Source organism: Kogia breviceps, chromosome 2 (assembly GCF_026419965.1).
Source record: "Kogia breviceps isolate mKogBre1 chromosome 2, mKogBre1 haplotype 1, whole genome shotgun sequence".
Classification (NCBI taxonomy): Eukaryota; Metazoa; Chordata; class Mammalia; order Artiodactyla; family Physeteridae; genus Kogia; species Kogia breviceps.
Genome location: NC_081311.1, coordinates 169,549,069 through 169,575,824, shown reverse-complemented (window position 1 = coordinate 169,575,824; position 26,756 = coordinate 169,549,069). Strand labels below are relative to the sequence as shown.

Here is a 26,756-nt window from a genome sequence, read left to right as displayed (position 1 = left end):
CAGACACCATCAAACTCTTAGAGGAAAACATAGGCAGAACACTATACGACATAAATCACAGCAAGATCCTTTTTGACCCACCTCCTAGAGAAATGTAAATAAAACCAAAAATAAACAAATGAGACCTAATGAAACTTAAAAGCTTTTGCACAGCAAAGGAAGCCATAAACAAGACCAAAAGACAACCCTCAGAATGGGAGAAAATAGTTGAAAATGAAGCAACTGACAAAGGATTAATCTCCAAAATTTACAAGCAATTCATGCAGCTCAATATCAAAAAAACAACCCACCCAATCCAAAAATGGGCAGAAGACCTAAATAGACATTTCTCCAAATAATATATACAGATTGCTAACAAACACATGAAAGAATGCTCAACATCATTAATCATTAGAGAAATGCAAATCAAAATTACAATGAGGTATCATCTCACACAGGTCAGAATGGCCATCATCAAAAAAATCTAGAAACAATAAATGCTGGAGAGGGTGTGGAGAAAAGGGAACACTCTTGCACTGTTGGTGGGAATGTAAATTGATACAGCCATTATGGAGAACAGTATGGAGGTTCCTTAAAAATCTAAAAATAGAACTACCATACGACCCCGCAATCCCACTACTGGGCATATACCCTGAGAAAACCATAATTCAAAAAGAGTCATGTACCAAAACGTTCATTGCAGCTCTATTTACGATAGCCAGGACATGGAAGCAACCTAAGTGTCCATCAACAGATGAATGGATAAAGAAGATGTGGCACATATATACAATGGAATATTACTCAGCCATAAAAAGGAACGAAATTGAGTTATTTGTAGTGTGGTGGATGGACCTAGAATCTATCATACAGAGTGAAGTTAGTCAGAAAGAGAAAAACAAATACCATATGCTAACACATATATATATGGAATCTAAAAAAAAGGTCATGAAGAACCTAGGGGTAAGACGGGAATAAAGACACAGACCTACTAGAGAATGGACTTGAGGATATGGGGAGGGGGAAGGGTAAGCTGTGACAAAGTGAGAGAGTGGCATGGACATATATAAACTACCAAACACAAAATAGCTAGTGGGAAGTAGCCACATAGCACAGGGAGATCAGCTAGATGGTTTGTGACTACCTAGAGGGGTGGGATGGGGAGGGTGGGAGGGAGGGAGATTCAAGAGGGAAGAGATATAGGGACATATGTATATGTATAACTGATTCACTTTGTTATAAAGCAGAAACTGACACACCATTGTAAAACAATTATACTCCAATAAAGATGTTAAAAAAAAAAAGAAAGGACACAAAGAATTAAAAGTCCCACTTCTTTCTAAGACACTGTTGTATCTGCCTATGATGCCTAGAATTGCTTTACTTATTTGTAATCATGACAGTAACTAGCCAAGAACAAAGCCAAAACACCCAGACCAGCAGAGTAAAAATACAGAAAGAACTTGGCTTTGATGATGTTGTTAAGTTACCATATCTCAGGATTTTTATTATGGAAAGTACTAAAATTTTCCTGCTTGCACAATTTTGAGTTGGTTTTATTAACATTTGTTGTCATTCTAACATACTTTGCTTTCTCCTACCCAGCTCATTTCAAATAAAGAGGCAATGTATAATTAGAAATGGAGGCCACCAGGACAGTAGTACAAGACAGCAACTAGCTGTGGTGAATGTGAGTAATTGTCAAGCTAGGCAAACCTTAAATTCTGCATCCAAATTTAATCTGCTCATTCCTACTATCCCAGATACCCTGCTTTAGATGACTCCAATTCTCTGGCTGACTAAGAGTCTAGGATCACACTTAGTCAACAGTTGCATCTGATTTTCTGAAGGTGACCACTTCTAACTGCCTTACTCTGAGAATTAGATGCCTTGCCTCCAACAACCTGCCCCAGAGTGCACAATTGAAGGTCATGAAGTCCTGGATATGCTTTCACCAGCAGGACAAACAATTCTACCGAGCAAGCAAAGGGTCAAACATTAACACTACGTGCTGAGGGACGAAAAGAAGTTGTAACAGCCCTTTGACACTGGAATTTCCCTAAAGAACACCAGTAGTAAGAACCTTGCCAATTTCCTTATTTGTACTTAAAATAAATCTAAATTACCTCATAGAAAAAGTATTTGGATATTTTTAAAGACCATATTTCACTCTATGATTCTTTTCTTCAGAAACATTATATGGTTTTTCAAATACTGTGGTAACTTATACCCAGTCATTATTTTCAACTTGCCTCCTGTCTTCTGCTGTAAAAGGAGTCAGCAAATTTCTACAAAGTGTCAAAGAATAAATATTTTTGGCTTTGTGAGCCCTATGGTCTCTGGTGCAATTACTCAAATCTGCCATTATACTGTGAAAGCAGCCACAGTTTATGTAAATGAATTGGCTAGTTGTATTCCAATAAAACTTTATTTATAAACACATGGTTCTGCCCACAGATTTGGCCCATGAACCTACAGTTTGCCCCTGGTGTAAATCTTCATCTTATCTAACTTAAACACTTTTAACCCATGGAGCTTTATGGCTGAAATAGCATATAGCCATTTTTTGCTTCTCTAGTAAACACAGTACTCTGATAAATTCTCTTACCAATTCAAATTTGACTCATTTATCTTATTCACTGTAGCACTTCTACTTCCATAGAAGATAAAGACTAGTACCTGAACATCATTTAAGCCCTGTCACTGAATAATACACAGACAGAATGAACCTTAAATAATCTAGAGGTCATCACAAAAATGTCCTAAAAGATATTTTTCAGGATTCTCCATTGGGACCTGTTCAGTCCAATTTTTAATCTATTTCTTACGATTTTGATTTTCCAAAAATTCTGGGAAATAGAAGAATTCAGGAATAAGTTCCTTCACATCATATGGATTGTCCATGAGAGCCTGCCAGGTAGCAGGAATGGAATGGAATTGTCGATCTGCACAGTCAAACCTGCAAGTGGAGATTGAAAGAGAACAGTGAATACTGAATGAGAGCAACAACAGGCTAAAACAAACCTTTAGTCTTCCTTCAGGTTTCCTCATGATTAGTTTCTCTTTATTTAACCTTTCTCTTTAACATCTAAAAACACAAGTTGCTCTCATGACAATCTTTCTTATTTTGTTGCCAGGAACTGAATACTATAATTTTAATCACTAATATCACCTTAGTTAAAATAGATGAAAATGGCATAATTTTAATCAGTAAGATTTATTACAGAAAGTGAATAAATATTATTTGGATATTTTTAAATTACAGAGTTTAAATATCACTCTAAGTATTATAATATTTATATACAAAGTTAACAGATCTATGGAAATGCTGCTGATTTAATACTTGATACATAAGTATCTTTACAAACTCTTTTGCTAAAAACCAGAGGGTGAGTTGGGGAAATAGTTCTGTAGCTAAAGCTTTTACACTTTACTTGCATATACTATTATCTTATTTTAACTTTATTTTCAAGTTCCATCATGGGCCTATGGTAGTTGAAAGAAGCTCACGTGGTCATGCTGCAATTTTATTGTTTTGGCTAATCACAAACAGCATAAATCCCTTCTGTTTCATCTCCTTTGATAGTGTTTTCCTGGATTTATTCCATAAATGATGATTTCTAAGTGACAGTTAATGACTAATATGACTCTTTATGCCTAGCAACCTTGTTTTGAAGCAGAGCTGAACTTAGCAGAACTCTAAATTTAATTATAGTCAATGACTGTGTCATCAATAAAGTCTAATAATGGTATATTCAAATTGAAGGAGAGGTACAGCTTTAATGGCAGAATCTTTTTGTTTGAGTGGGGGAGAACAGCTTTACTGATACATAATTAACATACATATAATTCGCTCTAAGTGAGCAATTCAATTGCCTTCAGTATATGCAGAGTTGTGCAGCCATCACCACAATCAATTTTAGAACATTTTCATCACTCCAAAATGAAACCCTGCATCTAATAGCAGTCACTCTCCATTCACTCTCCCTCCACCCCTGAGCAACTACTAATCTACTTTCTGTCTCTATGGATTTGTCTATTTTAGACATTTTATGTAAATCATACAATATATGGCATTTTGTGTCTGGCTTATTTTATTCAGCATACTGCTTTCAAGGTTCATCCATGTTGTAGCATAAATCAATCTTTCATTCCCTTTATTAACTCATGCCAGATAATATTTTATTGCATGGGTATACCACATTTTATTTATTCCTTTACCAGTTGATGCATATTTGTGTTGTTTCCATATTTTGGCTATTATAAATGATGCTGCTAAGTACATTTGTGTACAAGTGTTTGCATGAACATATGTATTCAGTTATCTTGGGTATATACGTAGGAGTAGAAGTACTGGGTAATATGTAATTCTATCTTTAACCTTTTGAAGTACTGCCAGACTGTTTTCCACGGAGGCTGCATCATTTTACATTCCCACTGCCAGTACATAATTATTCCAATTTCTCAACATAGTCATCAACAGCAGGTATTATCTGTCTTTTTTATTATAGCCATCCTCATGCGGATAAAGAGGTTTCTCAATTTGGTTTTGATTTTAATTTTCCTGATGACTAACGATGTTAATCATGTGTTTATTGGAAATTTGTAATCTTCTTTGGAGAAATGTCCATTTAGATCCTTTGTCCAGTTTTTAACTGGGTCATTTATCTATTTATTATTGTATTGCAAGAATTATTTATATATTCTAGATATAAGTCCCTTATCAGATCTATAATTTGCAAATATTTTCTCCTACTGAATTGGTTGTCTTTTTTACTTTCTTGATGATGTCCTTTGAAGCACAAACAGAATCTATTTTTGAAGCTTTATAAAAAAATCATTTATTCATAAAATCACTAAAAGCTGAAAAGACTCAGTTATACTTTCCTGGAAGGAAAATTACCTGCATTCATGACAAATGTAACATTTGGAGATGTGTAGTGATCAAAGCCTCTCCTTGATAGCCAAGGCTTGGTGTACTGAAGACAGGAATAAGGAACCCAGGCTAATTTTGGGAGATAAAATTTACATGGAAAGACAGGCAATGTTTACATAGTTTTTGATTGGGTAGAAGGCAAAATGATAATGGTAAAGAATAAGGCAACATGGAGACAAAATGGGAGTAAGTAGAGAGCTTCCTGGAGGATACACTGGGGAATGGAGGATTCTTGGAAAAGTTTCTTTCTTTAGGATCATTAAGAAAATGTGAAATTTAGGTAAGTTATAACACTGACAGGTGATACGATAATACAATGACATCACAGATCTGTTTGAGCTGCTACTAATAATGTAAGGGCACTTATTTCTCCCTATTTTTATTCCTATTGATTAATAAATATTTTTAGGAGGACTACATAGGCATTGGTTAGGTCTGAATCTCTGGGAAATGTCTTGGATCAAGGTCTAAGTCAGTTCCAACTCTAAATCTCTGGTAGATTCCTAAACTGAGTTGAAAATCACAAAAGTACACTGGATAGCAGTAAAAAGGAATTCACCTTAAAAGTCATTTGTGTAAGTCAGTTTTAGTGACCTGTTCTCAAACTAGTTTGGCTGCTTTTATCTAGGGAGCTAGTATATGAATCGAAACCTAACAGAGGAGAAAAAAAAAGATAAGGCCCTGTTATAACAGTACATGACATGAAGGCAAAGAGTTTTCAACACTATCATACAGTCTTAAGAAAATAGCTTATTTACCCAAAACATACCTTCCACTCTGAAGCTGGATGTGGAGGGTGGTGAATGGTTCTGTACGAATAAGATAGTGCATAACCCCGGCAGAATTTGAATAGTGAGTACCATAATGAAATTTATCAATAGTTCCCATAGGATCCTCAAAATTTTCATATCTAAAAAAAGAAACTAAAGTTTTATAACCACAGTAGTAAAATTAACTTAGAAAGACATCTGATTATATTGTATTGCTGAAAACACAGTTTTTAAGAAACTATGTATTTGTATCATCACGTCATGTTAGTAAATGAAAAAAAATTTATTAATACTTTTTTCTGAACAATAAAATAGCACTAATATTGGATTTTTGAACACTTTTGTATTATGCAATAATACATATTCACTATAGATAAATTAGAAACCAGAGAGAAACTACGAAAAATGAAGAAATTTAAAATCAATTACAACTGCACTTCCCAGAGATAATTAACATTTTGATGAAATGTGTCAATCATGAATTATGAATTAATATATATTTTAATATAAAAATATATTTTAATATAAAACCACTATGCATTATATATCATTCACAACTTATTTTTTCATCTAACAACTTTCTATTAATATCTTACAAAATATGTATAATTGATTCACTTTGCTGTACAGCAGAAACTAACACATTGTAAATCAACCACATGATAATAAAAAGTTTTAAAAATCTTACAAAACGACTGAATAGTCTATTTTTAACAGGTACACGGTATTTATAACAAGTAGATGTATGAATATACAACAATTTAACTATTTACTTATGGATATTTAGGTTGTTTCTATTTTTCTGCTTATTATAAGCATGTAATAATTAAACATCCTTTTGTGGCCAAGATAATGGAAAAAAATATAGAAGGTCAGTCAAGAATTGTAAAAATGAATGTCTAATGACCTAAAGGTAAAAGAAGGAGATGTGTATAGCACAGAGAACTCTACTCAATATTCTGTGATAACCTATATGAGAAAAGAATCTGAAAAAGAATGAATATATGTGTATATATAACTGAATCACTTTGCTGTATACCTGAAACTAACACAACATTGTAAATCAACTATACTCTAATAAAATTTTTTTTAAAAAGGAAAAAAAAAAGGAGATGGTGGAATAAAAGGTCTAAATCAGATTATCAGCAAATGATATATATAATAATTCTATAAGAACTATCACTGATCCTATAATTGTTTTGAATGATGACATCTGAGTTAGTGGGTATAATATTTAAATAAGAATGAACAGTTTTTTGGAAGCAATAAAAATTGAAATTTTTAAACCAAAATACTAATCAGTTCATCAAGCTAAGGTCAATTACCTTTTACATAGAAATCATTAATATTCAGGAGAATAAAGAAAGTTTTTGGGTCAAAGTCATCTGAACCTATGCAAAAAAAATACACTATTGAAATTTAAATTAAATTGTATCTTTGATTATCTATAAAATAAGTTAATTTATATGATCAGTATTCCCTGTGGAACAGTGTTAACAGTTTGCCTAATGGCGGTAGGGTAATATATACACAGCAAAATTCCATTTAGTACATCAAATATTAAACACTGCAAAAAGTCCTGGGGAAGATCTGCAAACAAAAAGGGGGGAAAAATAATATACCATCAACCCTCAAATAAATCTACAACTAAGTTTGTTTGCAGAACTGCTCTTTATCTTTATTACTAGAAGTTATAACTGACAAGTCATCCACAAGTTCACACGGAGAAAAAGGAAAATTAAAATTAGATTATTTTTTACTGTCAGCAGCTGGCTTTGGATTAAAAAAGAGTATGAGACGTTTACAGGGTGGCTCATAAATATATAGAACTATAAATATTTCCTTTCCTTATTCAAATATCACTTTCTAAATTTTCACACATTTCACTGTTCTTTATTCACATTATTGGTGAACAGGTTAGTATTATTAATTTTATATCCACCAAAATACTATATTAGATGGAATGTTAGATTTGTAGGTTATTAAGTCTAAAATACCTGGGGAGTAAAATTTCAAGAACCTATTACCATTTAGCACATACTTATTACAAGGTGAAAGAAATTCTAAACAATATCAATTTAACTTTGGTAATGAAGGGAAATACACAGACTATAGTTAAGATATTTGAAGGACAACTGATATATTTTCAAGAAAACTTAGTGAAGGAATTACCAGACTCTGATTAACAAAAGTAGTTGTGCATTTAAAAACAGTAACACTTGGTTGGCCACAGCAGAAATCAATACAAATTCAAACAAGCTATGAGCATCTTTCAAAAGGGATGAAAAGCACTTACTTTTCTCGCATGGCTTTGGCATTTTTATCATTAACTACCCCAATTGGTTTGGATAGATCTCGAAATACAGATGGGTTATTAAGATCCAACTCTTCTGAAGTATAATCTTGTAAAATCCAGGGGAACTAAAAGAGCCACAATTTACAATTTAGACATTCCTTCCTAGAGAGGCTACCATCTCCATATCTAATATAAATGTTTATCTAAGACAAAAAGGGATAGTCTTTATTTTTTCCCTGTTGCAAATGTTTACTCATCTTTAGTTCAATAACCAGAAGCATTATTTCCTGTAATTCCACTGGAATATTTTCAATGAAGTGAAAGAAAAAGGGTATTTATTTTTAAAATACTCTTCATATTTACATACTTCTTGAAAATAGCAGGGTAGAAGTATACAGAAAGGCAAAATCAGTTTTTATATCTTTTTAAAAATAAAAACTAGATATCATCCACATATATTTTGTGCATTAGAAAACTGAAAGGTAATTCCATATTTACAAGATTTATATAAAACTCACCACAGGATACTGCGCAAGGTCATTATAGGTTCGTCCTGCCATTGTATTTAATTGAATGAGGTAGTCAAAATTTGATATCTCTCTGTTTACCCATTTCTAGATAGCACAAAAAAAGAAAAAATCAAAATTAATCTATATCTCTTAGAAATCAGTAACTATTACTGACAGTACTAAAATAATATTTTGTTCCCATTATCTCTATCATCTTTTTGATAAAGGAATGAAGCTTTAAAAAATATTTAACAGGGAGGTAAAATCAATATGCTTTTCCTAAATTCACTTCCTTTTAAAAATTGGTCTCTAGAAAAGGAAAAGAAAGTTCCTACATTACAATCTAAAAAGTCTTCTATAAGAATTAAGTCTTTTCTTCAGTTAAAAAATATTTTGTTTGAATATCTTAAAACTTTTTAATTCTAGAAGGACTGCCCAAATTTGAAATTGTCATACATTGAAATTTTCATAAGTGTAAATATTAAAAAATCAGTATCTCAATGTACTAAAATGATCTACAAATTTTAAATAAACATTATATTAACTACATTCAGAAAACTACTTTTATAGAGCAAAGGTAAATGGGACTTTGCTATAACAGATATAAAAATTTTCTAAAGGAAGACATAAACATTATTTTTTTAATCACCTTACTGTACTTAGACTACTAATTACTCTACACAGTGTAGGCAAGCTCAAGCATTTTGCTGACAGATTAATACACACCTTTAAGTTTACCGTGTGCCTTAAACAAAGGACATACTTATGGGAAATAGTGAGAAATGAATCTATGTATACAGATTTTATAGAAATCCCAATTATAACTGTACTTGAGTGCCAAACTGAGGAAACACTACTTTAATGAATAAAGTTTATTCCACAGCAGGAAATATACTCTATTAAATAAAGCTTATTCCATAAACAATAGGAAACAATTGCTGATGGCTTTTGAACAAGAGCGACATTTAAAGATTAACACATATGTAGGAGGAAGGAGAGAGGAGGCAAGAGAACCTAACTAGAAGACTACTAAAACCCTAGAGAGCAAAAAACAAGGGGCTTTCTTTGGCTTTGGACAGTGTAAATTCAGGAGATGTTGGGATATATGTGAGGATAAAATACATGAAAGCATTAGCTTTCACAGATAGAAGGATTGGAGAATTTTATTTTTTTTGCCTTTTTTCCATGGGTGTCTTTTGTATTTTCCCATTTTTTGTCTTGTGCACAGATTATTTTTATTATTAAGAAAAAAAATCCTGTGTGCTATTTTTAAAAAGAATACTATTAAAAAAGAAGAATTTATAAGATATGCCCATGAACTGAATGACATGCAAACTGGAGACAGGGCACTGTTATGTGTGAGGGAAACACAAAGATTCAAAGATAATTCATAAGATCAATCTGAATGGAAGAAGAGCAGTTGCATAATTAAAATAAAATAATTGAAAGAAGGAAGTTTTACTTCTAAGCAAAAGTCTGAGATATAAAATGAACACCAAATCAGTGACTTCAAATTTCCTACCTGTGTCAATCCAGATGCTTTGAATAACTCCTGTGGTGATCTGGTTCCATAACTATTTGGAGAATGAAGTGACAACAGTCTGCTATATACTTTGTTCCTAACCTATTTAAACAAAAAAGCACTTTATGGCTTAAAAATTGATCAAGACAAACCAGGATTATGCCTTTATTAACAGATTTATTGAGATATAATTCATATACCATAAAATTCACCCTTTTAAATAGACATTCAGTGGGCTTTTTAAAATATTCACAGAGTTGTGCAACCATTCACATTATCTAACTCTGGAACATTTGAATCATCCTCAAAAGAAACTACATACTCACTAGCCATCACTCCCCAATTTCCACTCCCTCCCATCCCCTGACAACCATTAAACTACTTTCCATCACTATGAATTTGCCAATCTGAACATTTCATAAAAATAGAGGATTGTGCTTTTAACTTCTCTATTTTACAAGGCTTAATGAACTTATGACATGTATTTTTTTAAGAAATTTATAATATATAATGGATAATCTTCAGACATTGAATCAAAAAACTACTTCACTTCTATTTCAAATTTAGTTCTGTCATTTACTAATCATCTTGGCAAATCAATTAATTTACTGAGTCTCATTTGTATATTAAATATAATAACCTCTACCCTTACAGTAATTCTGGGAATTACTCAGGTTTATGCAAATGTAAAGAAATAAAATTAATCTTTGAACTTCAGTATCCTCATCTATAAAAAAAGGAATGGAATTTGCAATATCTAATCTGAACATTGTTATGAAGTTTAGATACCACATACAATGTGCTTTTAAAACAATTTACAGATTAGGAACCAAGATGGTGGAGGAGAAGGACATGCTCTCACTCCCTCTTGTGAGAACACCAGAATCACAACTAGCTGCTGGACAATCATCGAGAGGAAGACACTGGAACTCACCAAAAGAGATACCCCACATCCGAAGACAAAGGAGAAGCCACAATGAGACAGTAGGAGGGGCACAATCACAGTAAAATCAAATCCCATAACTGCTGGGTGGGTGACTCACAGACTGGAAAACACTTATACCACAGAAGTCCACCCACTGGAGTGAAGGTTCTGAGCCCCACGTCAGGTTCCCAACTTGGGGGTCCGGCAACGGGAGGAGGAATTCCTAGAGAAACAGACTTTGAAGGCTAGTGGGATTTGATGGCAGGACTTCGACAGGACTGAGAGAAAGAGACTCCACTCTTGGAGGGCACACACAAAGTAGCGTGTGCATCGGGACCCAAGGGAAGGAGCAGTGACCTCAGGGGAAACTGAACCAGACCTACCTGCTAGTGTTGGAGGGTGTCCTGCAGAGGCGGTGGGTGGCTGTGGCTCACTGTGGGGACAAGGACACTGGCAGCAGAAGTTCTGGGAAGCACTCCTTGGTGTGAGCCCTCCCAGAGTCCACCATTAGCCCCACCAAAGAGCCCAGGTAGGCTCCAGTGTTGGGTTGCCTCAGGCCAAACAACCAACAGGGAGGGAACCCAGCCCCACCTATCAACAGTCAAGCAGATTAAAGTTTTACTGAGCTCTGCCCACCAGAGCAACAGTCAGTTCTACCCACCACCAGTCTCTCCCATCAGGGAACTTGCACAAGCCTCTGAGATAGCCTCATCCACCAGAGGGCAGACAGCAGAAGAAGAACTACAATTGTGCAGCCTGTGGAACAAAAACCACATTCACAGAAAGATAGACAAGATGAAAAGGCAGAGGGCTATGTGCCAGATGAAGGAATAAGATAAAACCCAAGAAAAACAACTAAATGAAGTGGAGATAGGCAACCTTCCAGAAAAAGAATTCAGAATAATGATAGTAAAGATGATCCAGGACCTCAGAAAAAGAATGGAGGCAAAGAGAGAGAAGATGCAAGAAATGTTTAACAAAGACCTAGAAGAATTAAAGAACAGAGATGAACAATACAATAACTTAAATGAAAACTACACTAGAAGAAATCAATGGCAGAATAACTGAGGCAGAAGAATGGATAAGTGACCTGAAAGACAGAATGGTGGAATTCACTGCTGCGGAACAGAAAAAAGAAAAAGAATGAAAAGAAATGAAGACAGCCTAAGAGACCTCAGGGACAACATTAAACACAACAACATTTGCATTATAGGGGTCCCAGGAGGAGAAGAGAGAGAGAAAGGACCAGAGAAAATATTTGAAGAGATTATAGTCAAAAACTTCCCTAACATGGGAAAGGAAATAGCCACTCAAGTCTAGGAAACGCAGAGAGTTCCATACAGGATAAACCCAAGGAGAAACACCCCGAGACACACAGTAATCAAACTAGCAAAAATTAAAGACAAAGAAAAAGTACTGAAAGCAGCAAGGGAAAAACGACAAATAACATACAGGGGAACTCCCATGAGGTTAACAGCTGATTTCTCAGCACAAACTCTACAAGCCAGAAGGGAGTGGCATGATATACTTAGAGTGATGAAAGGAAAGAGCCTACAACCAAGATTACTCTAAATGGCAAGGATCTCATTCAGATTTGATGGAAGAAATCAAAAGCTTTACAGACAAGCAAAAGCTGAAAGAATTCAGCACCACCAAACCAGCTTTACAACAAATGCTAAAGGAACTTCTCTAAGTGGGAAACACAAGAGAAGAAAAGGACCTACAAAAACAAACCCAAAACAATTAAGATAATGGTCATAGGAACATACATATTGAGAATTACCTTAAACGTGGTTCGATTAAATGCTCCAACCAAAAGACGCAGGCTTGCTGAATGGATACAAAAACAAGACCCATCTATATGCTGTCTACAGGAGACCCACTTCAGACTTAGGGACACATACAGACTGAAAATGAGGGGATGGAAAAAGATATTCTATGCAAATGGTAATCAAAAGAAAGCTGGAGTAGCAATACTCAGATAAAATAGACATTAAAATTAAAAAATGTTACAAGAGACAAGGAAGGACACTACATAACGATCAAGAGATCAATCCAAGAAGAAGATATAACAATTATAAATATATATGAACCCAACATAGGAGCACCTCAATACATAAGGCAACTGCTAACAGCTATAAAACAGGAAATCGACAGTAACACATTAATAGTGGGGGACTTTAACACCTCACTTACACCAATGGACAGATCATCCAAAATGAAAATAAATAAGGAAACACAAGCTTTAAATGACACAAGAGACCAGATAGATTTAATTGATATTTATAGGACATTCCATCCAGAAACAGCAGGTTACACTATCTTCTCAAGTGTGCACAGGATTTTCTCCAGGATAGGTCACATCTTGGGTCACAAATCAAGCCACAGTAAATTTAAGAAAATTGAAATCATATCAAGCATCATTTTGGATCACAATGCTATGAGATTAGAAATGAATTACAGGGGAAAAAAACGTAAAAAACACAAACACATGGAGGCTAAACAATACACTACTTAATAACGAAGTGATCACTGAAGAAATCAAAGAGGAAATCAAAAAATACCTAGAGACAAATGACAATGAAAACACGACAATCCAAAACCTGATGCAGCAAAAGCAGTTCTAAGAGGGAAGTTTACAGCTGTACAAGCCTACCTCAAGAACAAGAAAAATCTCAAACAATCTAACCTTACACCTGAAGGAACTAGAGAAAGAAGAACAAACAAAACCCAAAGTTAGCAGAAGGAAAGAAGTCATAAAGATCAGAGTGTAAATAAATGAAATAGAAACAAAGAAAACAATATCAAAGATCAATAAAACTAAAAGCTGGTTCTTTGAGAAGATAAACAAAATTGATAAACCATTAGCCAGACTCATCAAGAAAAAGAGGAAGAGGACTCAAATCAATAAAATTAGAAATGAAATAGGAGAAGTTGCAACAGACACCACAGAAATACAAAGCATCCTAAGAGATGACTACAAGCAACTCTATGCCAATAAAATGGACAACCTGGAAGAAATCGACAAATGATTAAAAAGGTATAACCTTCCAAGACTGAACCAGGAAGAAATAGAAAATATGAACAGACCAATCACAAGTAATGAAATTGAAACTGTGATTAAAAAGCTTCCAACAAACAAAAGTTCAGGACCAGATGGCTTCACAGGTGAATTCTATCAAACATTTAGAGAAGAGCTAACACCCATCCTTCTCAAACACTTCCAAAAAATTGTGGAGGAAGGAACACTCCCAAACTTATTTTATGAGGCCACCATCACCCTGATACCAAAACCAGACAAAGATACCACAAATAAAGAAAATTACATACCAATATCACTGATGAATATACATGCAAAAATCCTCAACAAAATACTAGCAAACAGAATCCAACAACACATTAAAAGGATCAGACACCATGATCAAGTTGGATTTATCCCAGGGATGCAAGAATTCTTCAATATACAAAAATCAATCTATGGGATAAACCATATTAACAAACTGAAGAATAAAAACCATATGATCATCTCAATAAATGCAGAAAAAGCTTTTGACAAAATTCAACACCCATTTATGATAAAAACTCTCCAGAAATTGGCATAGAGGGAACCTACCTCAACAGAATAAAGGTCATATACAACAAACCGACAGAAAACATCATTCTCAATGGTGAAAAACTGAAAGCATTTCCTCTAAGATCAGGAACAAGACAAGGATGTCCACTCTCACCACTATTATTCAACATAGTTTTGGAAGTCCTAGCCATGGCAATCAGAGAAGAAAAAGAAATAAAAGGAATCCAAATTGGAAAAGAAGTAAAACTGTCACTGTTTGCAGGTGACATGATACTATACATAGAGAGAATCCTAAAGATACCACCAGAAAACTACTAGAGCTAATCAATGAATCTGGTAAAGTTCCAGGATACAAAATTAATGCACAGAAATCTCTTGCATTCCTATACACTAAAGATGAAAAATCTGAAAGAGAAATTAAGGAAACATTCTCATTTACCATTGCAACAAAAAAGAATCAAATACCTAGGAATAAACCTACCTAAAGAGACAAAAGACCTGTATGCAGAAAACTATAAGACACTGATGAAAGAAATTAAAGATGATACCAACAGATGGAGAGATATACCATGTCCTTGGATTGGAAGAATCAATATTCTGAAAATGATTATACTACCCAAAGCAATCTACAGATTCAATGCAATCCCTATCAAATTACCAATGGCACTTTTGACAGAACTAGAACAAAAAAATCTTTAAATTTGTATGGATACACAAAAGACCCTGAATGGCCAAAGCAGTCTTGAGGGAAAAAAACGGAGCTGGAGGAATCAGACTCCCTGACTTCAGAATATGCTACAAAATTACAGTAATCAAGAAAATATGGTACTGGCACAAAAACAGAAACATAGATCAATGGAACAAGATAGAAAGCCCAGAGATAAACCCACGCACCTATGGTCAACTAATCTATGACAAAGGAGGCAAGGATATACAATGGAGAAAAGACAGTCTCTTCAATAAGTGGTTCTGGGAAAACTGGACAGCTACATGTAAAAGGATGAAATTAGAACACTCCCTAACACCATATTCAAAAATAAACTCAAAATGGATTCAAGACCTAAATGTAAGACCGGACACTATAAAATTCTTAGAGGAAAATATAGGAAGAACATTCCTTGACATAAATCACAGCAAGATCTTTTTTGATCCACCTCCTAGAGTAATGGAAATAAAAACAAAAATAAACAAATGGGACCTAATGAAAATTAAAGGATTTTGCACAGCAAAGGAAACCATAAACAAGATGAAAAGACAGTCCTCAGAATGGGAGAAAATATTTGCAAATGAATCAATGGACAAAGGATTAATCTCCAAAATATATAAACAGCTCATGCAGCTCAATATGAAAAAAACAAACAACCCAATCAAAAAATGGGCAGAAGACCTAAATAGACATTTCTCCAAAGAATATATACAGATGGCCAAGAAGCACACGAAAAGCTGCTCAACAACACTAATTATTAGAGAAATGCAAATCAAAACTACAATGAGTTATCACCTCACACCAGTTAGAATGGGCATCATCAGAAAAATCTACAAACAACAAATGCTGGAGAGGGTATGGAGAAACGGGAACCCTCTTACACTGTTGGTGGGAATGTAAATTGATACAGCCACTATGGAGAACAGTATGGAGGTTCCTTAAAAAACTAAAAATAGAATTACCATATGACCCAGCAATCCCACTACTGGGCATATACCCAGAGAAAACCATAATTCAAAAAGACCCATGCACCCCAATGTTCAATTCAGCACTATTTACAATAGCCAGGTCATGGAAGCAACCTAAATGCCCATCAACAGATGAATGTATAAAGAAAATGTGGTACATATATGCAATGGAATATTACTCAGCCATAAAAAGGAACAAAATTGTGTGATTTGTAGGGACATAGATGGATCTAGAGACTGTCATACAGAGTGAAGTAAGTCAGAAAAACAAGTATCGTGTATTAACGCATATATGTGGACCCTAGAAAAATGGTACAGATTAACTGGTTTGCAGTGCAGAAGTTGAGACACAGATGTAGAGAACAAACGTATGGACACCAAGGGGGGAAAGCCGCAGGGGGGTGGGGATGGTGGTGTGATGAATTGGGCGATTGGGATTGACATGTATACACTGATGTGTATAAAATTGATGACTTATAAGGACTTGCTGTATAAAAAAGTAAATAAAATAAAATTTAAAAATTAAAAAAAAAAAAGAGACCAGAGAGCTAGCTCTTTCTCTCTCTCTCATCCTCTCTCTCCTTCTCCCTCTCTGCTCACCATGTAAGGATACAGCATCTGTTAACCAGGAAAAAGGTGTTCACCACCAAGAACCTTACTGCACTGGAATCCTGCTCTTGAACTTCCAGCTTTCAGTCCAGAACTAAGAGAAATAAGTATTTGTTGTTTAAGCCAACCAGTCTATGGTAATTTTGTCATAGTAATCTGGATGAACTGTGTCAGTGCAGTTGACCTCATTTTCCAATTCTATGATCTATTTTGGGCTTCATTCTATTGATACATGTCATTAGACCCTACTGATCAACCCCTAAAACTCTCCCCTACGTATCATCCAGGACACTACTCTCCAGGTCTTACATCACTCTCTGATCATCCTTCTCAGTCTCTCACCAACTCCTTTTCCTTTACCTGCTCCTTAAACTGACAATGGGGTCCACCATCATCTACTCCTTTTCTTGTTCTGTTCTGCTCATGAGGTGATATTATTTTCTGTCATAATTTCATCTGTTACCCATATGCTCCTGATTCCAGATCTATATTTACCACCCTAACGTCTACCTTACACTTATATTTCCAACTGGAAATATTTGTCATTTCTCCCTGGATACCCTTCTAGCATCTTATATCTGCCAATAAGAATTGAACTTATTATGCCCCGAATCCACCAAAAGAATGAATTAAATAAATGGAACAAAATAAAGACATACCACTAGGTCTAAAAACAAACAAACAAACAAAAAACTATTTACAAAAGCATAGTATTCAATAGGAGTGTGCTTGGTTTACTTACATAAAATAGCTTTCCAAAAAACACATACATTGCATTTTCCTATGGGGGAAAATTTATTTTTAATAGTAAAAAATTATCTTTTTGTAAAAATAGAAAAATGCTCTTTAAATGTCTGAATCAAATCATCTACAAATAAACCTGGAACTCACAAATGAACACAAACTTAGTTATTGACTATGCTAATCCAGGTCATCTGAGAAGAAAATGCTAAGACAGAACTGAACATGCAGGATTTTATTAGGAGAGATGACAGTGAGAGAAAATGGAGAGAAAGCTAGGCAAGGTGGAGAGAGCTATCAGACTGTGATACAAGTCTGACCTCAAGTATATGACAGAGGGAAGGAAGGCTGGGGGCAAGTAACAGGTCAAAGGTTACAGAGCTAGTGGTGGAATGATCTTGGATCCAGGTAACCTGGCTTCAGTGGCAATCTCTTAACCAATTACACTATTTAAGAATTTACTCTATTCCTAGAAAAACATGTTCCATTATTCCTCCTGATTACACAGGCTCCACTATTGTTGAATTGAACCCAACCTAATTTCATAAATCCAGTTATATCATATATATTGCATATTATTTCACAACTGGATACTGTGAGACACCTATTAGCTGACACTCAATAGTCTATTGACTTCTTTATCTACCTATATATAAAAACTGAAAACAAATATCCTCCAAACACTTGCATATAAATTCCAACAAAAATGCATATACTGCTTAGTCCCAAAGGTATGTATTTTTTTTCTCTAATGTATATTTTGACTCAATGAAAGAGTAGAGTTGTGAAGTTTCATTACAGCTCACTAGTTGGAAAATAATTTCAAGCTAACAGTCTGGGGCTTCCAGAAAGGTAGCATCTTACATACCTCTTTTTTGAAATTGAGAAAGTAGTTGGATTGGTCAACATGAAAAATCTCAAGGGCTGACCTCCTTAAGTTGTACCGTCGTAGGTGAATCTCTCGAACTTGAGAGTGAGGCCACTTGAAATCAAAGCCTACTCCTGAAAACAGAAACAATCTTGTGACTGGGGTATCACAAAAAGTTACTCATGCTATGCAGAAAATATCTCCTAGTTCCTGACAAAAGTAGCACTACAGAAAAGGAATTCAGTTTCTGTATGATGAAAACCATTTGTTAAATTTATTGGATGTTTAAATTGTTTCTTTAAAGACTATTTTAAAATTTTATAGCTTTTCTACTTCCTCTCCATTGGAATAGAGAATAACTCTGAATATTATATCTTAGAAACAGTTTTCCTTTTCTCTTTATGTTGGCAGCTTAGATTTAAATATCTTTTTATTTTCAGATAAAGGATTAGATGAAAAGCCTCTAGGAACAAGTATACATATAAACAAAAGTAAAACTGTATTTTATAACAAGTTTATAGCAATCCCCTCTAGCCAAACCTCTTCAAAAACATTGATAATAAAAAGGAAGCATTCCTTTCATTACATTGTTGATAATAAATTTAACTCCATACTGACTTTCCATGTCTCCTTTTACATGGTAGACTACAATTCTACAGTCCCACCTGGATACTTAACTATTGAACAACAGAAATTATTCCCCCAGAACTCCTCACCATCCTCTTTTTCAATGCTGCCATCATAGAAGTAAATGTGTTGAGTAGTGATTTCTAATCTGCCAGGAATTATGGCAATTATTGTAATGAGTTCACAGTCTTCCGACAACACCAATTTTTCTTTTTGATCCTGTTCTTCTTTCTCATCACTGTAAAAACAAAAACCAACCAAACAAAAAACATCCAACAATGTATTCTGTGTAAATGGAAAAGAACATCATATTCAAATACGAATCTCATGTCTGTAAAATCACTATCCAAGAAAGAGTACTTGAATTTTCTACAAAAACCATTCCACTTGCATATTAAATTACTTAAATATGTCCAAATATACTTATTACTCAATAACTAAGTTTCAAAAAACATATGTTTTACATTTCAATTGTACACGACCCATTAAAACAAAATATAGTGAATCTTCAGTACTACTGGTAGAGGATGGTTCAAACATGCAGCAATACTGGTCATGTTTTTTAGTTATACTTGGCAGATATGAATTGACCCAGGGAATAAATGAATCTGTGAACAAAGGACTGTATCATTAGTGGTGTTTCATAAATAATTATTAGAAGTATTATGATTGATTCTTAAACTGTAAAATGAGATGTTTCAAGAGCAACAAAAGCTAGAGCATCATCATCATAGTATCCCCTGATAGTGTAAATGGAGATAATACTAGGAGCCACTATTGCCACACCATACTTAAAGTGAAGTCATCTCATATTTGGAGGACTGTTATCAGTTATGTGTTTTGGAGGAAATAACTGGGAAGGGACAGTCTTCTGGTGGCCTAGGTGACTTTTAACTGCCAAGTACAGAAATGAGAACTCCTATGACTCATGGAATGTTAGTCAAGTATATCCTTCAAGACAACTGCTCTCTGGTCCTAGATATTTCACATTTGCCTCATTTCCAGGATAGCAATGACTAAATCTAATTTTGTTTCCAATGGATTTCGATGAGAAGTTCTACAAGTATCTCCAACCTAACTGGGAATATTGCAACCATTAAAGCTAAGCTTAAAATAAAAAACTGAGAATGTTTTCCTAAATAGTGAAATTCCAATATTCACAGTGATGAAATAGAGAAATAAGTGACCTGAGAGAGTAAATAGTTTGAAGGTTATTTCTATTCTATAAAACAAAGAGTATTGGCTTTTCATGTGAAAATGAATGAGACTGACATCCACTGAATTCACTAGTCCTTGAAGAAAATAAAATCCCATTAAAAGGCTGACTAAAAAAATCTACCAAAACCAAAGATAGCTCCCTAGATAACTACCCCATCCAGTTCCCTGAAAATAATCAAGGACATATTTTAAAATTACTAAAATTATATTAACAAAATACCTGCTTATGCCAACAAAGGATATTATTGAACCTGGTCAATTTTTTAAATAAATTTATTTATTCATTTATTTTTGGCTGCATTGGGTCTTCATTGCTGTGCATGGGCTTCTCATTGTGGTGGCTTCTCTTGTTGTGGAGCACAGACTCTAGGCGCGCGGGCTTCAGTAGTTGTGGCACGCGGGCTCAGTAATTGTGGCTTACGAGCTCTAGAGTGCAGGCTCAGTAGCTATGGCACACGGGCTTAGCTGCTCCACGACATGTGGCATCTTCCTAGACCAGGGATCGAACCCATGTCCCCTACATTGGCAGGTGGATTCTTAACCACTGTGCCACCAGGGAAGTCCCATGAACCTGGTCAATTTATAGTGTTAAAATAAGTTCTGAGAAATATTTGCCATGTGTTGTTTATAACCTAAACAAAGTGATGTCCAGAATAAATTATACACTTGAGACTTAGCTACTCATTCTTGGCTGAATGTGAGGCTTTACAATCATAACAAAAGTCTGGGTAGATGTGTAAATCATCAAATTTGAATGCATTCTCTAAACCACATACAGATCCACTGGCAAAGAGTGGCAGTCATACTGATCAAGGGGTTTAAACACAAAAAACAAACTAATCACTGGCTGACCACTAAGCTATGCTGACCCAGGGGCAACCCCTTGTAAGCAAGGCTTTAAAAATAAAACAAAACAAAAACCCAGTAAGTTCAGGTATCAGTGGCATTCACTGCAGATAAAACAAACTCCACAGACTTAATCTAGAAAAGTCACTAAACAAACAAAAATACAACAACAACCAGCATGAAGGGAGGAGATTAGAAACCAAAGTGGCTATAATTTATCTAAAATGTATGGTTTTCACAAAAATTATGAGACATAGGAAGAAACAGGAAAATATGGGCCATAAACTCAAAAGCAGTAAAAAGAAACTGTCTCTGGGGGACCTCAGATGTTCAACTTAGTAGACAAAGACTTCAAGGTAGCTATCATAAAAATACATGAAAAGAACTAAAGGAAACTATGTTTAAAGAACCAAAGTGCATTACGGCATAAAAGCCTAGTCAAATAGAGTATTATTGATACAGAGATAGAAATTATATATATATTTTTAAAAGGAACCAAACGAGAAATTCTGAAATTGAAAAGCACAATAACTGAATGAAAAATTCACCAGAGGGACTCAACAGCATATTTGAACTTGCAGGAGAAAGTAGCAGGGCTCTTGAAGATAGATCAAAAGAAACTGTCCAATCTGAAGAACACAAAGAAAAAAGAATCAAGCAGAATGAAAGAACCTCAAAGGGTCACCATCAAGCAAAACAACATATGTGCAAAGGGAGACCCAGAAGGAGAGAACAGAGAAAAAGGGCCAAAATATATTTGAAAAAAATAATGCTGGCAACTTCAAATATGAGAAAAATTAATCTACACATCCAAGAAGCTCAATGAACTCCAAGCAAGATAAACACAAAGATATCCATACATGGTCCTAAAGCCAAGGTACTAAAAGCCAAGGACAAAAAGAATAACCTAAAAGCATCACAATATAGGACACAATAAAAAAGGTTAATAGCAGAGTTCTCATCAGAAACAAAAGGTAGTGAAAACCAGAAGGCAGTGGAAAGACATATTCAAAATGGTGAAAGGAAAAAACTGTCAATCAAGAATTCTGTATCTGGCAAAACTATCTTCAAAAGAAAAAGCAATGGTGCTGGAGCAACTAGAGTCACATGCAAAAGAATTAATATGGACCCCTACATCACACCACATACAAAAGTTAACTCAAAATGGGGCTTCCCTGGTGGTGCAGTGGTTGAGAGTCCGCCTGCCAATGCAGGGGACACGAGTTTGTGCCCCGGTCCAGGAAGATCCCACATGCCACGGAGAGGCTGGGCCCGTGAGCCATGGCCACTGAGCCTATGCATACGGAGCCTGTGCTCCACAATGGGAGAGGCCACAACAGTGAGAGGCCCGCATACTGAAAAAAAAAAAAAAAAAAAAAAGGATCAAAGACCTAACATAAGAGATAAAATATAAAACTCTTAGAAAAAAATAGATGAAAGGAAATTCATCAAAATTAAAAATTTTTGTACATCAAAAGATATCAACAGAAAGCAAAAAAAAACAATTCAGTGGAAGAACATTTTTGTAAATCCTGTATCTAGTAAGGGACTTTTTGCTAAAATATGTAAAGAACACTTACAACTCAATAAATAAAAGACAACTCAATTAAAAAATAGGCAAAGGATCTGCATAAAGATTTCTCCAAAAAAAACATATAAATGGCCAACAAATACATAAAAAGATGTTCAGCATCAATAGTCATTAGGGAAATGCAAATTAAAATCACAAGATACCACCTCTAACATTCTAGGATGGTATCATAAATTTAAAAAAAAACAATAGCAGAGAATAATAGAAGTTGGGGTAGATTTGGAGAAATTAGAACTTTCATACATTGCTGAGGGAATGTAAAATGGTACAGTCATTATAAAAAGTTTCACAATTCCTCAAAAGGTTAAACATAGAATTAACAAATGATCAGCAAATCCACTCCTAGTTTTTTTTTATACCCAAGATAAATGAAAACATAAGCTGATACAAAAATGTGTACATGAATATTCAAGGCAGTATTATTCATAATAGCCAAAAAAAATAGAAACTACATAAATGTCCATCAACTGCTGAACGGATAAACAAAAACTGTATATCCATATAATGGAATACTATTCAGCCATAAAAACAAATGGATGGAAACATTAAACTGAATGAAAAAAGCCAGACATAAAAAACAACATATTGAATGAAATACATGAAATGTTCAAAATAGGCAAATCCATAGAGAAAGAAAGCCAGTTAGTGGTTGCTAGAGGATGTGAGGAGAGAAAATTGGGACTGACTGTTGAAAGGTATAAGATCTCCTTTTGGGGTGATGGAAATGTTCTTGGACTAGATAGTGGTGATGTTGCAAAACTCTGTGAATATCCTAAAAAACCACTGAACTGTGCACTTTAAAATAGTGAATTTTACGTTAAGTGAATCTCAATTTTCAAAAAATATATCTCAATTTTTAAAAAAGTAGTCAAAAATGAAGACAAAATAAAAATCTCCACAGATAACAAAAGACTAACAGAATTTGTGGCTTATAGAGCTTCCTTACAAGGAATACTAAAGGAAGTCCTTCAGGCTTAAAAGGAAATGGCACCAGATGGTAATCTGAATGTACACCAAGAAATGAAGTGTATAAGTAGGTAAATATGCAGGGAAAAATAAAGGAAACAATAATTACATAGTTTTTTCTTCTCTTAACTGATTTAAAGACAAGTGCATAAAACAGTAACTGCATTAAACTGTACTGTTGGGCTTAAAACATATACAGGTTTAATATGTATGGTAATAATAACACAAAGGAGAGATGAGAAAATGAATATGTTTTATATTTGTTTAGGGGAAGTTTTTAAACTACAAATTCAAAATTTTAAAATATATCTGAGGCTATTTTTTCCTGGGAGAGGATTGATAATTTATATCTTTAAAGGAATCTGTCCATTTCATTTAAAATTGTCAAATTTACTGGCATAAAGTTGCCATTTTTTAATGATGTCTGGAATTTTTAAAAAATATTTATTTGTTTAGGCTGCGCTGGGTCTTAGTTGCTGCATACGGGATTTTCATTGAGGCATGCAGGATATTTAGTTGCGGCATGCGGGATCTTTTAGTTGCAGAATGCGGACTTAGTTGCGGCATGTGGACTCTTAAGTTGCGGCATGCAATCTCTTATAGTTGTGGCATGCATGCGCGATCTAGTTCCCCGACCAGGGATCAAATCCAGGAACCCTGCATTGGGAGTGTGGAGTCTTACCCACTGGACCACCAGGGAAGTCCCTATCATTTCCTTTTAATTATTTTAATGTATTTCTTTTCAATCATTTTAGTATTTGTAATGTTATCTCCTCTTTCATTCCTAATACTAATAGTTTATGTTGTCTTTATTTCCTAACCAATCTGGCTGGAGGTTTATTGTTTGGTTATCTGATTTTTAATAACCAACTTTTGTTTTCTTTGATCTTTTTGTTTTTTGGTTTTCTCTTTCATGGACTTCTGCTTTTATCTTTATAATTTCTTCCTTTTGTTTAAAAGTTATTTCACACTGTACTTTCCAGATAAATACCTCAGCTGTATCCCATAAATTTGATACATTTTCATTATCATTCGGCTCAAAATATTTTCCAGTTTCAAGGTCCAGCTCCAAATTAACCCAGTCCTAAGAAGCCTTCTTCAATAGTTTCAGTTAACACTAATAGACTCCTAACAGCTGATATATAGTATCACAATTGTTGGATTCTGGGAATGCATAGTATTAGAATTTCAAGCAAATATTTTCTACAATTTTACAATCCCATTTCTCAGAATAAAATAATTTTAAATTCTTTCAAGTACTTATACATACATATTTACTCTGGCTGTTATTTCCTCTTCAGGAAGATCTAATTTATCCTCCTCCATATCACTAACTTTTACTTGTTTCACTACTTCCAAAAGCAGTGAATCACTGGAAGGCTGTGAGTGCTGGATACCTGTTTAAACAAAAAATGTTTGTTAAACACAAAGTAGGAAAATCATATCACAGTCCTTTTGTAATTTCTGACTGTTAATTATATGAATAATGTGTATTATAAGTAAAGGAGGTACTTGAAATTTTCAAAGATAAGTGACTTACTATAGAGAAGTTTTTATACATGATTTAGAGTTATCTGTGCTGCTTGACTGTGATTTTTAAAAATTATTATACATACAATATAAGGAATAAATGTTTTAAAAGATGGTATTTATCTTTAATGATGGTATTATTTATGTTTCAGAAACAGCCAAGTAATCTTTTTAATCAAATTTACTTCTTAAAGCATACCACTAAGTAAGTTAAAGAATTATTCTCACTATATTAATTCAATGGAATTATTTTTACTGTGCATTTGTACTACAGAAATATTAAGAAAGAATGTGACAAATTATTTTTAACTGCAAGATAATACAAAGACCAAAAGCTGGAGTGTTCCTTTCTGGAGTGCATGGAATTTAATAGATAATTCTGATACATATATATGCAACAAATGTCATGAACTATGCAGTAATGTAAGAAGGCAGAGCTAGTGTAATGGAAAGAAGATGGGCTGTGAAATGGTAAACCTAAATTCAAATTCTATTCTGCCATTTATTAACCATATGACCCCTCTGAATCTATGTTTTTGCAACTGTGAAATGGAGATACATCACATCACACATAAAATAAATAAATGGTAGCTATTCTTATTGCACATTCATCTCTCAATTATCTGGTGGCATAAGAATAGCAATAAAAATATATGCATAATGTGTAGGTAGGACTGGAAAAAATTTATATGTTTAACTATGAATAAAGACATTTCATGTGTATAATAAAAATAATTCATGCTAAATAACAAAACACTGTAAAGATGACAAAACCTCCCTGAATTTCTCAAGTGGTATCCTTGCTCTGACATACAAAATGAATTAACCTAATGTACAGCTGCATTTCTCTTTTATAAATCTGCTTTGATCACATACAAGTCTAGATAATCTGATACAAGTAGAAAAATACTAATGAAAATACTTATAAACAAACATATGGAGTAGGTAAAACATTCTGCAGTTAATTCTGAAGTAAACTTCAAGGAACTTTAAAGAGTTTTAAAGACTGAGGCCACTGGTTTTATAGTATTACCAATTTCACTTACTTACTTACATTCATTCATTTATTTAGCCGGGCGGTGCGGCTTGTGGAATCTCAGCTTCCTGACCAGGGATCGAACCTGGGCCCTCAGCAATAAAAGTGCAGAGTCCTAACCACTGGACTGCCAGGGAATTCCCCCAATTTCACTTTGAAATGTACGATTTTTTTCTTCTGTACAATTTTATTATCATCATTATTCTTGGGATAATTTTGAAAACTAGGTAAAGAAAGGAACAGAGATGGAAAAAGAGAGTTTTCCTGGACTTAAAACAACTGAGACCAAGAAGAAGAAACATAAAATTATACCTGTATACATGTGTAAGAGGGTTGAAGAAGGAGGGAAAGGGACAGGGAATTTCCTGGAGTGGGATTTATTGGCAAAAATGAAGAAAAATAGAGAAAACTCTTCCTTAAATATTACTATATTGAAGTCATGCACCAAAAGATGTTTTCTGCATGATAAGTATAAAATTTTAAGAGGTAGAGAAAGTATAATAGTCTCAGGACATATACTGGGAGGACAAGCTATAGGCACT

At 34.3% G+C, this 26,756-nt stretch overlaps 1 protein-coding gene and 1 non-coding gene across 9 annotated transcripts in view; both read right to left on the bottom strand.

Moving 5' to 3' along the window:
- Positions 1-26,756, bottom strand: part of NBEAL1 (neurobeachin like 1) — a 180,892-nt gene that overhangs the window by 31,908 nt on the left and 122,228 nt on the right. For all 8 annotated transcript variants that reach the window (XM_067026594.1, XM_067026592.1, XM_067026598.1 and 5 more), the window contains 8 exons: positions 24,919-25,045; positions 19,117-19,265; positions 18,401-18,534; positions 10,010-10,111; positions 8,497-8,592; positions 7,979-8,103; positions 5,682-5,822; positions 2,805-2,935 (listed from right to left, as the gene is read on the bottom strand). In XM_067026594.1, coding sequence (XP_066882695.1) covers positions 2,805-2,935; positions 5,682-5,822; positions 7,979-8,103; positions 8,497-8,592; positions 10,010-10,111; positions 18,401-18,534; positions 19,117-19,265; positions 24,919-25,045 — 1,005 coding nt within the window. The remainder of the gene's footprint in view (positions 1-2,804; positions 2,936-5,681; positions 5,823-7,978; positions 8,104-8,496; positions 8,593-10,009; positions 10,112-18,400; positions 18,535-19,116; positions 19,266-24,918; positions 25,046-26,756) is intronic.
- TRNAK-UUU (transfer RNA lysine (anticodon UUU)) lies at positions 26,279-26,351 on the bottom strand. The gene has a single exon. It is a non-coding gene; the product is annotated as a tRNA-Lys (tRNA).